Source organism: Helicoverpa zea, chromosome 8 (genome assembly GCF_022581195.2).
Source record: "Helicoverpa zea isolate HzStark_Cry1AcR chromosome 8, ilHelZeax1.1, whole genome shotgun sequence".
Classification (NCBI taxonomy): Eukaryota; Metazoa; Arthropoda; class Insecta; order Lepidoptera; family Noctuidae; genus Helicoverpa; species Helicoverpa zea.
Genome location: NC_061459.1, coordinates 13,575,464 through 13,590,372, shown reverse-complemented (window position 1 = coordinate 13,590,372; position 14,909 = coordinate 13,575,464). Strand labels below are relative to the sequence as shown.

General features: G+C 43.0%; 1 protein-coding gene across 5 annotated transcripts in view; it reads left to right on the top strand.

Moving 5' to 3' along the window:
* Positions 1-14,909, top strand: part of LOC124632203 (MOB kinase activator-like 2) — a 44,619-nt gene that overhangs the window by 22,151 nt on the left and 7,559 nt on the right. Inside the window, exons 1-4 of one of the 5 annotated variants that reach the window (XR_006984597.1) lie at positions 8,077-8,285; positions 9,788-10,038; positions 12,917-13,138; positions 13,216-13,707. Coding sequence is in view for 4 of the 5 variants with exons in the window: in XM_047166929.1 (XP_047022885.1) it covers positions 8,083-8,285; positions 9,788-10,038; positions 12,917-13,138; positions 13,216-13,412 (873 nt within the window). In the remaining variant the exon portion in view is untranslated. Of the gene's footprint in view, positions 1-8,076; positions 8,286-9,787; positions 10,039-12,916; positions 13,139-13,215; positions 13,708-14,909 lie in introns of those variants that run through there. The other 4 variants (XM_047166931.1, XM_047166929.1, XM_047166930.1 and 1 more) reach the window with 4 other exon arrangements.

Here is a 14,909-nt window from a genome sequence, read left to right as displayed (position 1 = left end):
GCGACCGTGAAAGTAATATGTATTTGTGCTGACAACACTGTTAAGGACTAGAGTGATTTTTGACATCTGCCAACGCTAAGGGCGCGTACGCATGGAAGACGATATATGCAAAATTATTGTAATTTGTGATAAATTGTGTTAGATAAATAAATCCGAGAAGTTATTGTGTTACGAATTGACGTTTTATTTCTGATGAGATGATGAGATCATACCCTAGCTATTATTACAAGCACTTATGAATGTTAAAAACTATAAATAGGTTTGATTCTAGTTTACGTAGAAACTTACCGTTTCTTTGTTATCTTTTCAGGTAAGTTGGTGATGCAATCCTCCAACGCACAGTTCAAGAGCGGCTGTGGTGTGCTCCGGTTTTGTAAGTCACCACGGCATGGCTAAACACAATTTTTCATTATGACACCTAGCATAAGACACGAAGAAATTTTAATTTATTGATGAACGCCCCGGTTCCGCACGGGGTACTAGGTAGTGATGTTCATTTTATTATATAATTTATTTATGTTATACAAATTATTGTTATGTCTAATTAGCAGCATTCATGCAGTTAAATCTCCGTTGTGGTCCGAAATATTTAATAGCGCTATGCCCGCGACCTCATTAGACCTACGGTTTACCCCCGCCATGGAACTTGGACGGTTGGATGGCGTTGGTGAATTGATCACCAATTGACTCGTGCTGATCACCAACTGCTTCGTGAAAGTGTCTAAAGGACCCACAAAGCGATTTCTGCACGACCCTGGAATTGAAACCGAAACCTGGTGCACAGGAGTTGTCCGTGTGACTTGACCACCGTGGCGGCTCGTAAGTTGTTCTTTAGCATCGTAATCTTAAGAATTTTTGTATTGAAGACATAAAATTTTATGAAGAATCTTAAAAGTCCCAAAATGAGCATCTTTAAAATAAAAAAATTGGGGTACGAAGTGGAGTATTGTGTTCAGTAATGTGGACGATGTCGGCTTGTATTAGGCAGCGCGCAATGCGGCTGGGTGGCAGCAGTCAGTAGTGCACCGTGCACGTCGCGGTCGCGCGAGGCAGGTGTCCCGTGTGGGAAGTGGGTCAGCGTTATGCAACGCCGCCCGCACCGCCGCCACCTACCGCCGACAGAGTTCATCGCGACTGCCGCCTCGACATTACACCAACCATATCATTTTTTATTTTATTCGTTAATTAGCACCCTTAATTACTATGAATACACTTCTGTTAGCGTACCAGAGATTATAGCCCGGTCAAAATAGACATAAAAGTAGTGGTCAAATAACAAAAATTCCCACAAAGCTGATTTTTGGTGGCTAGCTCTCCACCAAAATTTGATCATCCTAACTAATATTATAAATACGAAAGTAACTCTGTCTGTCTGTCTGTCTGTCTGTCTGTCCTTTCTTCACGCCTAAACTACAGAACTGATTTGTTTGAAATTTGGTACAGACATAGTTTGGAACTTGAGAAAGGACATAGGATAGTTTTTACCAAAAAAATTGAAAAATAAATTTTATTCCGGACGTACAGCGCCATCTATTGGTCAAACCTAAAATCTGCCGAAAGTCACTATTCCACGCGAACAAAGTCGCGGGCAAAAGCTAGTTATAAATAAAATACTAAAAGTCCCCATCGATCCCATGTGTGCGTCAAAAGTTATTCGAGGTAAAATGTCAAAATTTTAGGTTTTTTGTTTTTTTTTCGAAAACGGTAAGTTTTATCAAAAAAAGACATCGGACCAAAGTTGTAGATCTTTAAATTTTCTACAAAAATGGCACTGACAGTTTTCTCCTAAATCTTATCATTCCTGAGATATCGCGATTCAAAGAGTCACACTACACATGATATGCACATATAAGCCACGTATATACGACGGCTGCCTTTAAGTTGTGTCGTTTGAAATAAGTATAGACAATCTAATAGGTTAATACCATTTATTGTTTTTCAAAGAATTCTACGCGATATTTAATGCACTTTTGCATGCATTAAACCCAGTTCTTGAAATATTTATTCCATTCTGAGGTGGGGGTAGTCAAATTGGCCGATTTGTATGAGTCAACAGGTTTTTCAGGTGTGCTGAAACGCTTACCACGAAGACTTTACTTAGTTTTGGGGAATGTAAAACAATCGTAATGCCCACGGATCCATGTCACGGTATGTTACATGTTGGTCTGCGACAATTAACTGCCGCATAGCCTCGATATTATCTTGGGTCATATCGGGTTTTGAATTACCTTCACGTGGCTTGTCGCTAAGACTAGATTGCCCACTTTTAAATCCTAAATATCAGCGTACTGCAGTCCTAAGGCATGGTTCTGCATCACTAAACACAGAACAAAATTTTTTAAACCGCTGAAGTCGCGACAATCCACTTTTAAAGTTAACGCTAATTTTCCTTCGACATTTCCATTTTTATCCAGAAGACTGGAGTTGGAAATTGATACATAATATCTGGACCCTATTAAAACTTTACTCCCTTTTTATTTTTTGCAATTGCAAAAATGATTGTAGTATCAAATCATCCTCCGAGCCCTTTTCCCAAGTATGTATGTTGGGGTCGGCTTCCAGTTTAACCGGCTGTAGCTAAGTACCAGTCCTTTACAAGGAGCGACTGCCCTATCTGACCCCCTTAACCCAGTTACCCGGGCAACCCAATACCCCTTGGTCAGACTGGTGTCAGACTTACTGGCTTCTACCCATAACGACTGCTGTTCAATGACAGCCAGAACCTACAGTTTAACGTACCATCAGAAACACAGTCATTGGTGTCCAAGATATGCTTAGAAAGTACATACAAACTTAGAAAAGTTGCATTGGTACTTGTCTGACCTGAAATCGAACCCACTCATACTTGAGAGGTTGGTTCTTTACCCACTAGGCCACCACGAGTTTTTGTATGAATCTGATAAATCTAAAACAATCACAATAATAGTTAACCCAATAGTTAATATCAATAATGACATCATATTAGAACTTGACGGCAATTATTCCCTTAAACTATCCTGAAATTGTCATGACAGTTAGTCGAGTAGGCCTACAGGAGAAACCACAATAAAAAAACGCGCTGAGTACACTACCTCACAGGTGGCGTGGAAATGTGTGCATGTCATGTATGGAATATACTTTGAAGCGCGATATCTCAGGAATGGTAACATTTAGGAGAAAACTGTTAATGCCATTTTTGTAGAAAATTTTATAATCTACAATTTTGGTCTGATGTATTTTTTTGATAAAACTTACCGTTTTCGAAAAAAACACAAAAAACCAAAAGTTTTGACATTTGACCTCGAATAACTTGACGCACACATGGCATCGATGGGCACTTTTAGTATTTTATTTAGAATGATCAAATCTAGCTCTCCACCAAAAATCAGCTTTCCGGGAATTTGTGTTATTTCAAATGTCTATTTTGACCGGGCTATTAATGTTGTCGCTCCTTAGATGTGGTATAATCTTCTGGGGTAATCCGACTGAAGCACCATTAAAAGCTCAAAAAAACCGGCCAAGAGAGCATTGGGTTGGACCGCGCTCATTGTAGGGTTACGTAGTTTCCCAAGTATAGTTCATACCTTTTGGGCGGGGGGGGGGGGGGGGATCCTGGACTTCCTCCGCTTGAGGAGAGGCGGAGAGGTGTGCCGGACTTTTACCGGCTAAAACGCCCTCTTGTCCTTCTTGCACGTGGGCGCGGGGCCGCGGGAATCCAAATTCTTCCACAGCCCCACACAAGTGCCGGCCCTCGCACGGGCCTCGTCTCTTGCACGGGGTAGTGAGGTGTTCGCCTCCCCCTTGCATCGCCTCCGGGGCACGCGCCGACACACACGCGCGCCACTGCCTCGGGTCCACTGGGTAGGGGCGGGAACTTCCCCAAGTCCCTCGCCCTTGAACCCATTCATGGGGGGCGGAAAAGGGCGTTGTGACACCCAGACATCCTCCGCACTACGGCTGGCGACAGATCGGCTCCGATTTCATTAGTGACGACACGGCGATGCTCCTCCCAAGCTACACACTCAGCGAGCATGTGTTGCGCCGTGTCCTCCCCGCAAAAACTGTGACTTGGAATTGAATTTGTATTTAGTTATAATTTGGAATATTTTAGTAATGTACCGAGACTAATATGACTGATTGTGATTTACCCTTTGATTTGTATTTTATTATTGTATGCCTTAACGACGGGACATAGCTGAACTTATTTTTATTAAAAAAAAATATTTCAAGCTTTTCAGTGACAAGCATAGTTATCACTATCGGCATAAGTGGAAGTATGCCGCCGACTCCGGACCGTCACCGAAAACGAGATGACGGCGCCGATTTAGCGATACATTCATTTACAATGGTCCTGTGTGCCCCGCACGGCCTTCACCCGATCGCCGTCATCCGGCCGCCGAGGGCCGCCGATAGTAAATACGGCCAGAAAAAATCTCGTTCTCGGTGACGACTCGCGACGCGGCGACGCGCGACGGTCCGGTGATGGCGGCGGTGGACAAACAGCCGTACACTCATAAAGTGACTGTATTCATAAATCACAAGTGTGACATACTATGTGACTATTGGAATGTATATGACGAAAAACTTATTAAAATATGGGAACAAATATAAGGACCACCATAAAATGCCTTGATACCCTTAGTTTTGTAACCAAAAATATCTACTGAACACCAGAAAAATAAAGTCTAAAAATGTAATAGTACCAGCTATTTTAGTCACGAGTCCACTTTAAAATTGTATTCGGACCACCAAAAGTATATGATCACCAACTCTTGACGACCAAATTAATGTATAATTTTTGCCTAAATAAGTCACTGTGATTGCCATAAAATGTAGGCTTATTACCAAATAAAGTATTATGATGCCATATTAAGTTATGTGTCAGGCTTGCAATGCATGCGTGAGTGTCAGTATGACGAGTGACAGGGGAAAATGGAAGAAAATGACATATTGCACCGACCCCAAGTAAAATTGGGAACAGGGCAGGAGAAAGAAGAAGAAGAATGTGTTTCTCAATACACTCCCTCGAAAACACACTCTTATCTCACTGTTTAGAGGCATGCAATAGACAATTTTCCACCCTAGTGCAGGAAAAGGGTCCCCATAATGTTATTACATTTATTGTATCAGGCCGAACTGATTTTTTTGGAGTCAGTTTACTTAAACAGGATAGCAAGAAGTAAAAACTTTGATTATGATTTTATATTAAAACGCTGGTATAATTTTGATGATCATTTACTACTTTTGGGATAACAATGATTTATTTGGACTCATTTTGCTTAAATACGATAGCAGAATTTAAAAACTTTGGTTATAATCTTACTTTAAAATGGTGGTTTAATTTTGGTGATCATTTACTATTTTTGGCTTACGCATGATTTATTTTGGAGTAATTTCACTTAAATAGGATAGCAAAGTGTTAAAACTTTGGTTATAATTTTACATTAAAATGCGAGTTTCATTTTGGTGATCATTTACTATTTTTTGTCTGCTATTTGTTACTATATCTGGTGATCAGTTAAGCATAAGCCAGATATTATCATTTATTTATAGTAAACACTACGGTTTTAATATTGCAAAAGATTTTTTTTTTAAGTTGGTGTGTTTTCAGTAATTGTCATCTCAGGGACTCCTAATGAGAACTGGCCAAAATTCCTACGAAAATTAGATGTTTGAATGCGTTGCTGATAAAGAGTTATGCTGATCGTCATCTAATGCCCAGTGAGAAGGTCAAACGGTGACGTTATTGAAGCTCAGTCCCCCAGTGGAGGGTCGGCCACGCACTCAAGTCGAAGAAGCAACAGGTGTCCCCTTCTCACCCCCACGCTCCCCTGCCCCGCCAGCGGTGACACCGCACTCCCACTCAGTGACGTCACGATACGGTATACATCGGTATAAATGCTTTGGATACCTACACCACAATCGACTAGAATGTTCCATTTCATCGGAATTTGCGACCGACAATCGTATTATTTATTTATTATTTTAACAACGTAAACGGCAATTATTCACCGACTTTAAAAAAAGAGGGGGGGGTGGATCCCAAGTTGCCTGTTTGTTTTATTTTATTTTTTTGTCTTGTTACTCGATTTCTTAACCATCATTCTCCTTCCTGTAAACCTCGTATTTATTCAAACTTCGGATTTATGTATATATTATTAGATCTGGGATAGTATTTGAAAAAATCAACAAATTTCTTTAGCCTGCTCTGTTCTCGAGGTCGCGCTGCAGATGTTGTCAGTCGCACCCAGATCGATACTAAAACCCGCTGTATGCTTTACTTGAAATCCTTGTGGACCTCGCTTATGAGTTGTATGTACAAAACTCAACTAAGGGCAAATTTTTCAATCATCAGTCAACTTCTATCTGAAGAATAAATATGGCGGTTTGACATATTTTCCATACAAAAGCTGTCAAAACGTCAAATATATTCCTCAGATAAAAGTTATCTGGCGATTGAAAAATCAGCCCTTAGAGTTGGAGTGAGACGTTTCCCTGTAATATAAACGTTTAATAAACCTCCCGGTTCGATTCCAGGTCAGGCAAGTACCAATGCAACTTTTCTAAGTTTTTAGGTACTTTCTAAGTATATCTTAGACACGAATGACTGTGTTTCGGATGGCATGTTAAACTGTAGGTCCCGGGCCGGAGAAATCCGGGGCCAAGAATGTTCAATGCCGGGAGTCCCGGCTGTCATTGAACATTCTTGGCAGTCGTCACGGGTAGTCAGAAGCCAGTAAGTCTGACGCCAGTCTAACCAAGGGGTATTGGGTTGCCCGGGTAACTGGGTTGAGGGGGTCAGATAGGGCAGTCGCTCCTTGTAAAGCACTGGTACTCAGCTGCATCAGGTTTGGGAAAGTGGCTCGGAGGATGATGAAACGTTCAATAAACCTTTAAGGGTGTTGTGGCGAGCGGGACGTATGCCAGAGCGAGCACATTAGCGAGCATTTGTTATTTCCTGGTTTACCATTTAACTTGTTACTTTCCGGTGGCATACCTACACATTAGAAAGATATTCCCCGGTAGACCGCTAAGTCTATGGATCGTCTGCCTATTATAATCGAGTTGCCGGCGGCGCGCCGTGAATACCTATCCTATATGAAGTTAGTAAAGCAGGATCGCTGACGTCGCGCCGTGAGCACCAGGTTATCGCTCCCGCCTCGAGTCTTCCCTGCATCTGTGCCAATTCTATATAAACACAGTCACACATCACTTGGCTCGCTCGTCCTCAATTCTTGCGCTTGTTTATTTTAATCGTTCCCATTCACGTAGAGAAATGCTGCAACAATTAGGTCACAAACGGGATTGGTGACGATTTAACATTTTGTTAGTTACATAGTTTGTATGTGCACGATACTTTCTAATGGTGAACACAGACATTTCAGAATCGATCGCAGCGAAAGAATAGAATTTGAATGGAACCTAGAACACGTGTACGCGGTGAATCAGTCGAACCGCCCGAATGTGGTAGAATCACAGATAAGATATCACATTTGACAGGATTCGATTCTTTTGCCGCAATCGATTCTGAAAGGTGTGTGTTCACCATTAGTGTCACGCTGCACTGTCTCAAACCTTACCACGCCTATGGTTTCAAAACTGTGTTTGTATTATCAACGATTTGTGAAAGGAATGGAGGAATATAATTTATCGTACACGGTCTATCAGAAGCAATATTTATTTAGAACGACACCATAAAAACATCCGATTATAGTCTATAATATTATTTGCTTATATTAAGGCGTGTGATGTTGTTAATGAACCTTGAACTTATCGCTCACGCACACAGAGAGCTGCCTGGCTCGCTTACACAACACTTGCGTCACTCAACTGAATGTTTTTCCGAGCTAATCCCCATTAATATCACTTTTCGACTATCATTCAACGTAAAATGACCACCATTAGCTTAGCACAACCTCGGGATATCCAGGCGGAGCCACTGTTTCTGAAGAATCTGGCACTGCGTATTGTGAGGAGCACCCATATGGCGCTGCGGCGTGCGGCTGCGATTTTTATAGAAAGCTTAGTTTTTCCGGTCACCTCAATCCGTGGGCCAACGTTGTACTTCGCGCAGTAAGCTTATTGTTTATATGTATGACAGAGATGTTTCCAATGTGGTTGCGTCTCGTTTCGGCGGGGTCGGGTGTAGTCGTGGGCGCGGGGGAGGGGCGGGTGTGCGGGCGCGCGGGCGCAGCGAATGGCGTCGTGCGCAGCGCTCGCTCAGTAGCCCGCGCGATGTGCCACGCAGTAGTGCTCGGAGTGCTGTTCTCGCTGCCCTCCTACCTGTACTCGGCAGTGCCGTTCAGGTGAGCTCCCCGCAGTCTCGCGTCCTCTTCACCAGCCACTGTGCTGTGTGTTCAACTATCGCATACACCGAGTTTTACTTGGTTGTTACGGTTTATGTTGCTCACTTGCTATTTTTTCAAAAGAATACGCAATACGGATCGGTTTATGATAAACAATCACCAATGACTTACTAAAAACGTCACTAAGGCAAGGCGCATTGATAAGCCAAATCGAATCCATATATGATGCTTATTGATTATAAATGTATTAAGATATACCAAAAGCATACGAATGTACACATTAAACATTGGCGTCGCATGGGCCTGCACGAGTGACGCAGAAGGCCGGCGACGGAGGCGCACTCCTGGCCCATTCAGCGCTGCGTCTGCTGCTGCGACCAGGATGTCCGAAATCTATGACGACATTTCGAAGAAGAAAAACTTCTTCAAGCAATCTTTTTATACTTATTTATTAAGAGATATTAACACTGTTAGCAATGACTGAAGTAAGAAATATGTCTTCTATCATTTAGTGACCGCAGATAGCAAAAAATATAGTAGAAGAAATGAATCGATGACAGAAAACATTTCGATTATATTTTTCGATATGCGCTCAAATATAACTTCTAATTGGCCGGAAGAAAGCTCTATTGGAAGATTTGTGAAATGGTGGAAAATACGAAGAGGACACAAACAAGCTCAATAACCGGCAGCGAAAATGCCTATTGCTAAGTGCTTATCAGTGGCTTAAGGAAAGTGCTTCGGAGGGTTTCGATGCTAAATTTAGGTCACAATATCACTGGCCCACTGCTAACTGAGCGCGCGTACCGTATCATTGGTTACAAATATGCAATTTATAATTTTTGAAATCGTTGTTTTCAATGAGTTTTATTTGTGGAATATTTATTAATGAAGTTTGCCGCTCGCTGTTGTTTGTTTCGTATATAGTGCAAATCGGAGAGGCGTGTTCGAATACAACATTTGTCATTGTAGAGTCCCCGCTCGGCGCACTCGTGCCGTGGCGGTTGGCGCACAATGGCGCCGCTTAACGCGCTCGGAACACTTCGCTGACCTCGGCCAGTCACTCGCTACTTATGCTATGGCGCACTCATATTTTATTCTATAAACAAAACTTAACGGGTAGTCAGTCACACACACACGATACGTAGATCACACGGTACGACTGATCAACGTTTGACGGGTAAATCAATATTCTGTCGAATTCACATTCTTCTGTGGATCTATCGGCTATTATTTGTACAGCTTTGGGAATTGTTACCGGTAGTCAGAAGCTCAAAGCAGAAACTGTTAGTCTGCTATACCCGGTTGAGCCCAGTCGAGTATAGCTAAGCAAATGATGACTGTGCCGGTAGTGGTATGTATCCTTTGATGGGATTATTGGGGTGATATTTGTGAAACGATATCTTATGAGATAATTTTAAGCACAAAAAGGATAATAGTCTGAACTGTGTTCAATAAAAATGAAATAATAGTTGTTATATGATGTTTGTTATGGTTTCCAGGAAGGCGCGGCGCAAGGAGCGCGAGGGCGAGCCGGCGGGCGACCCCAAGCTGTACCTGCAGGAGGCGCTGCTGGAGCGCAAGCTGCCCGAGCTCGACATGCGCCAGCTCGTGGACCTGCCGCGCGGCCTCGACTACAACGAGTGGCTCGCCTCGCACAGTCAGTTCCACCACACCACCCCCACTAGCGTAGTCAATCTGCTGCCCCCTGTCCGCCTCATCAACTTTAATAATGCTATATCATCACTACATGGTATAAAATAAACTCACTTTCTCTGTCCCTATCTGTATCCCATGTATGCTTAAATCTTTTAAACTACACAATGAATTTTGATGCGGGTTTTTTTAATAGATAAAGTGATTAATTAATTTTATATGTATAATAACATCCATTAAATAGTGAAGCCTCTAGTGTCAGCATTGTACCCGTGGGAAGTTCGCTAGTTTAATTAAAATTGAAAATAACACTACAAAAACTTATTACAAAAAAAAACCTACTTGAAGAATAGTTTTTTTTTGCTTTTCAGTGTTTTCGGGAGTCTGCTTTATTTTTGTAAAAAGTTTTTTATTGTTAGCCTTTCGGTGACAAGTATAGTTGTCACTATCCGCCCACATAAGTGGAAAGTTCTCACCAATACGATTAATATAAGCCTAAACACGAGGTAGCATACCGCTGAAGAGTTCTGTCGATTCTTCGAGAAATCGAGTAACAAAGACAAAACAGTCCAATCAGAACCTGATTATAAGTAGTCACAATGAAGCACCCTCTGATCACAGTGTAAATTCGACAGACACCATGATATATAGATATGCATAAAATAATTAAATTTTAATTTCAAACTCTGAAAAACATAACATAAAAATAATATTTTCAAGATATTAATTTATTTAAATCAAGTAGCAATAGAATTCATATTATGTGCATGACTTAAAATGGATACCATAAAAAATAATGGCCGAGAGCGTGTCGGGCCACGCTCAGTGTTGGGTTTCCGAGTATAGCCCATACCTATCCCACAAGGTCGAAGCATCAATTCCCACATGTCTTTACATCAAGGTTAAGCAATGTGGGTGAGGTCTGGCCACCGCTTAGCCCACACTCAGCACCGTAAGCGACATCGCCCCTGCCCATCGAACACTGTTGAGCGGGTGCCCGTACCAGTACCGTAGTAATCTCATGAGTTCCTTTGGTAATTCAGTGCTCTCCAGCTTCTCAAAATAAATGACCTCACACGAGACTAGGCCCTGGATACGCGTCGCTTAACCCTGCTGTCCACTCTCACTCACGTGCGTTTGCAACCACAGCCAGCTGATGTAATACCTGTGTAAAACATAGACAAAACCATGTTCTGATGATATCACAGAAGTGTTGATTTCACCGAGCCGAGCGTTGGTCGGCTGACTCACTGGCATCGGGCTCTCAATCCCCGCGCCGCTCACCGTTGTCAGTGTCCCTCTTCAAAAACGCACCGTATAGCAAATTCTGGCGTTAATGTTATGCAATTAACAAATTAATTAAAGAAACTTATGGAGCTAACTAAAAAAAAAAAAATTGTTATGGACTCAGTGATTCTACCATGTCTTGTACCTACCTATGGCTCTCAAACCTGGACTTTCGATCAAATAGCTAGAAACAAAATACAAACAACTCAAAGAAGAATGGAAAGAAGTTTATTGGGAGTAAAATTAAGGGACAAAGTCAAAAATGAGTTCATTCGCAGCAAAACACAATTGACCGACGTAAAGCGTCGGTCAATTGTGTTTACCTTCTCTCTGAAAATGAAATGGAGATGGGCGGGACACCTAGCCCGATACGACGACGACAGGTGGACCATCAGAGTGGTAAAATGGCGAGGTCCTAGAGGTCGTAGGGTTAGAGGCCGCCCAGGCGCTAGATGGTCAGACGAACTGATAAAGGTAGCAGGGAAAAATTGGTTATCCTTGAAAATGGAACGATGGAAGTCCTTGGAGGAGGCTTTTACCCGAAGGGGGTCCACACTAAGCAACTAAAACCGCAACCCAATTTTAATTGATTTTACTAACTGAAATAATTTAGTCATTATATAAAATTAAATTAAAATCTATCTACTTAATTATTTCAAAAATATTCAAAATGTATTTTACAACTTTAGTAATTTTATATGGATTTATTTAATTTTAGTTGTTATTTTATATTTCTCAATTTAGCATGCAAATGCATGTGGAATGAAATAAAGCTTATTATTATTATGGAGCTAACTCACTGAATGGACTTAAAATATTTCGGACATACAGCTCCATCTATCCCCCGAGATCGAGAACTATGTAGGTAAAACCAAAAATCTGCCGAAAGTCACTATTCCACGCAAACGAACCTTCGGGCGGCACCGCTGTGTCCTCGTTGAGGCACACGGCTTCGGTCCGGGGCGAGAGCGAATGGGATGCCGTCGCCTCCTTCTGCAAAGTAGTCATGCTCGAGATGGAGACGGCGGAGCGAATGAGAGTTCGCACGTCTCATCCCAGCTATCGCGTGGAAGACACCACGGGCGCCGATTGTTAAGAGACGACTGCTGACCACCGAAGGCGTGGGTGTCTGTGGGCGGTGATTTTCGGGTGCCTCATTGTCCGTCCGTTTCTTAGGAGACAACAGGCCCGTGTCGGCGGCAAGTGTAGTTCTACTCGCTCCTCAAGGAAAGTCAGCAAACCCCAGCGGGGCTCACCAGGGCCAAGGCCTCTGAAAGTCTGACACTCCCTCACGCTGCTAATCCACAGCGAGAGGGGGTTCCTTTGATGATTTCCCATAAAAAAGAGGATAAATAGTAGGTGTGGTCTGTCGTGGGAAAATAGTAGAACTATTTATTTTTGCGTGTTAGTACTTAGCAAAGGCATCTATACTAATATAAAGCTGAAGAGTTTGTTTGTTTGAACGCGCTAATCTCAGGAACTACTGGTGGAAATTTTCAATAATAATATAATGAATAATATAATAATATAAGAATATCTACATAACCCATTTATCGAGGAAGGCTATACTTTTTATCCCGGTACGGGAAGTAGTTCCCACGGGATGCGGGTGAAACCCGCAACGCTGGCAGAAGCTAGTATACAATAAACAAAGAGCGGACTCTTAACAGTTTTTGTGCGTGTTGCAGCGCTGGCGCTGTTCGACCACGTGAACCTGCTGTACGGAACCGTGTCGGAGTTCTGCACGGCCGCGTCGTGCCCCGACATGACGGGCCCGGGCGGCCGCACCTACGCCTGGTACGACGACCGGGGCAAGAAGTCCCGCGTCGCCGCGCCTCAGTACGTCGACTACGTCATGACATTCACGCAGAAGACCGTCAACGACGAGACTGTTTTCCCTACTAAATATGGTGAGTGTACAATGTACAGTTCTGTTGATTGCACCGCATAGACAAAATGTTTGTTGACGCGAACGTCGGTGTTGCAGCGAACGAGTTCCCGGCGCAGTTCGAGGGCGTGGTGCGGCGGGTGCTGCGGCTGCTGTTCCACGTGGTGGCGCACATGTACGCGGCGCACTTCCGCCAGCTGGCGCTGCTGCGCCTGCACGCGCACCTGCACCTCACCTTCGCGCACCTCACCGCGCTCGACGCGCGCTTCGCGCTGCTCGACCACAAGGAGACCGAGGTCGCACATCATATACTAATTTTTAGGCAGTCTTAAGTGTCTTTAGAAACCTAAGTAACTGGGTCGTCGCTAGCTCCATTCGCATCCAACTAGACAGTAGACGGTCAGTAGTCAGTGCATTCGTCAAAGCCTGTTTTTTTTTCTGAGTCATCATTTGGGCCTAACAGAACTGTTTATTACGCACTGTACTATACGCACAATCTACAGTAACTGACTACTGAAAGCCAGAAAACACTGACAATCTAGAATCGAGACAAAGGGGAATGCCGATTTTAGGCCCAGCGAATCTCACAAAATTGCTATATGACCCGGGAATTTAGAAAAGTAGTGGTTGATAAGATGATTGAAATGGGAGAAATGAATGAAAAGAATGTGAATGAATGCTGGAGTGGAATGGCGACGTGTATAAGGAAAGCGGCAAGAAGCATTCTAGGAGAATCAAAAGGGAATGGAGTGATAGAGAAGGAAACTTGGTGGTGGGTGGAAGAAGTGCAGAGTGTATTAAAGGAAAAGAAGATGAAATTCAAGGAATGGCAGCGGACGGAAGACAATGATGATAGTGAAAAAGCACGAAAAAAGGCTGAATATGATGAATGTAAGAAGAAAGCAAAGAAGATTGTGGCTGTTTCAAGGGCAAAAGCGCACGAGAGGATGTATGACTCCCTAGATAGCCCAGCTGGTCAAAATGACTTTTACCGATTGGTTAAATCTAGGGAGAAAATGACAAGAGATGTATGCCAGATAAGGTGTGTAAAGAATGGAGACGGAACGGTCCTTTCGAATGATGTGGAGATTAAAGGTAGGTGGAAGGAATATTTTGAAAGACTGATGAATGAAGAAAATGAGTGGAGCGGTGTGCTCCATCATAAAGCGGTGAACGAGGGCCTTGTAAGAAATGTATGTGAGGATGAGGTCAGATTAGCAGTGAATGGAATGAAAAATGGAAAAGCGATAGGGCCAGATGGAATACCAGTGGAAGTGTGGAAATTATTAAAGATGGATGGATGGAAATGGCTGGCTTTATTCTTCAATAAGTTGTTGCAAGAGGAAACTATACCAGACGAGTGGTGCAATAGTTTCCTGGTGCCCATTTTTAAGAACAAGGGTGATGTGTTGAATTGCAACAACTATAGAGGAATAAAGCTAATGTCACATAGTATGAAAGTGTGGGAGAAAGTTATTGAAAGGAGGCTGAGAGAAGAGAGTGATATCGCACGAAATCAATTCGGTTTTATGCCTGGTCGGAGTACAACGGACGCTATATTCTGTATTCGCCAATTGTGCGAAAAGTACAGGGGTGCACACAAAAACCTGCATATGGTGTTCGTTGACCTCGAGAAGGCATATGACCGGGTGCCTCGTGAGGTTTTGTGGTGGGCCCTTGAGGAGAAAGGTATACCAGGGAAGTATGTGCAGTTGATCCGAGCGATGTACGGCAGATGCCGTACAGAAGTCCGGTCCGCAGCGGGCACTACCACCAGCTTCAGTGTAGGTGTT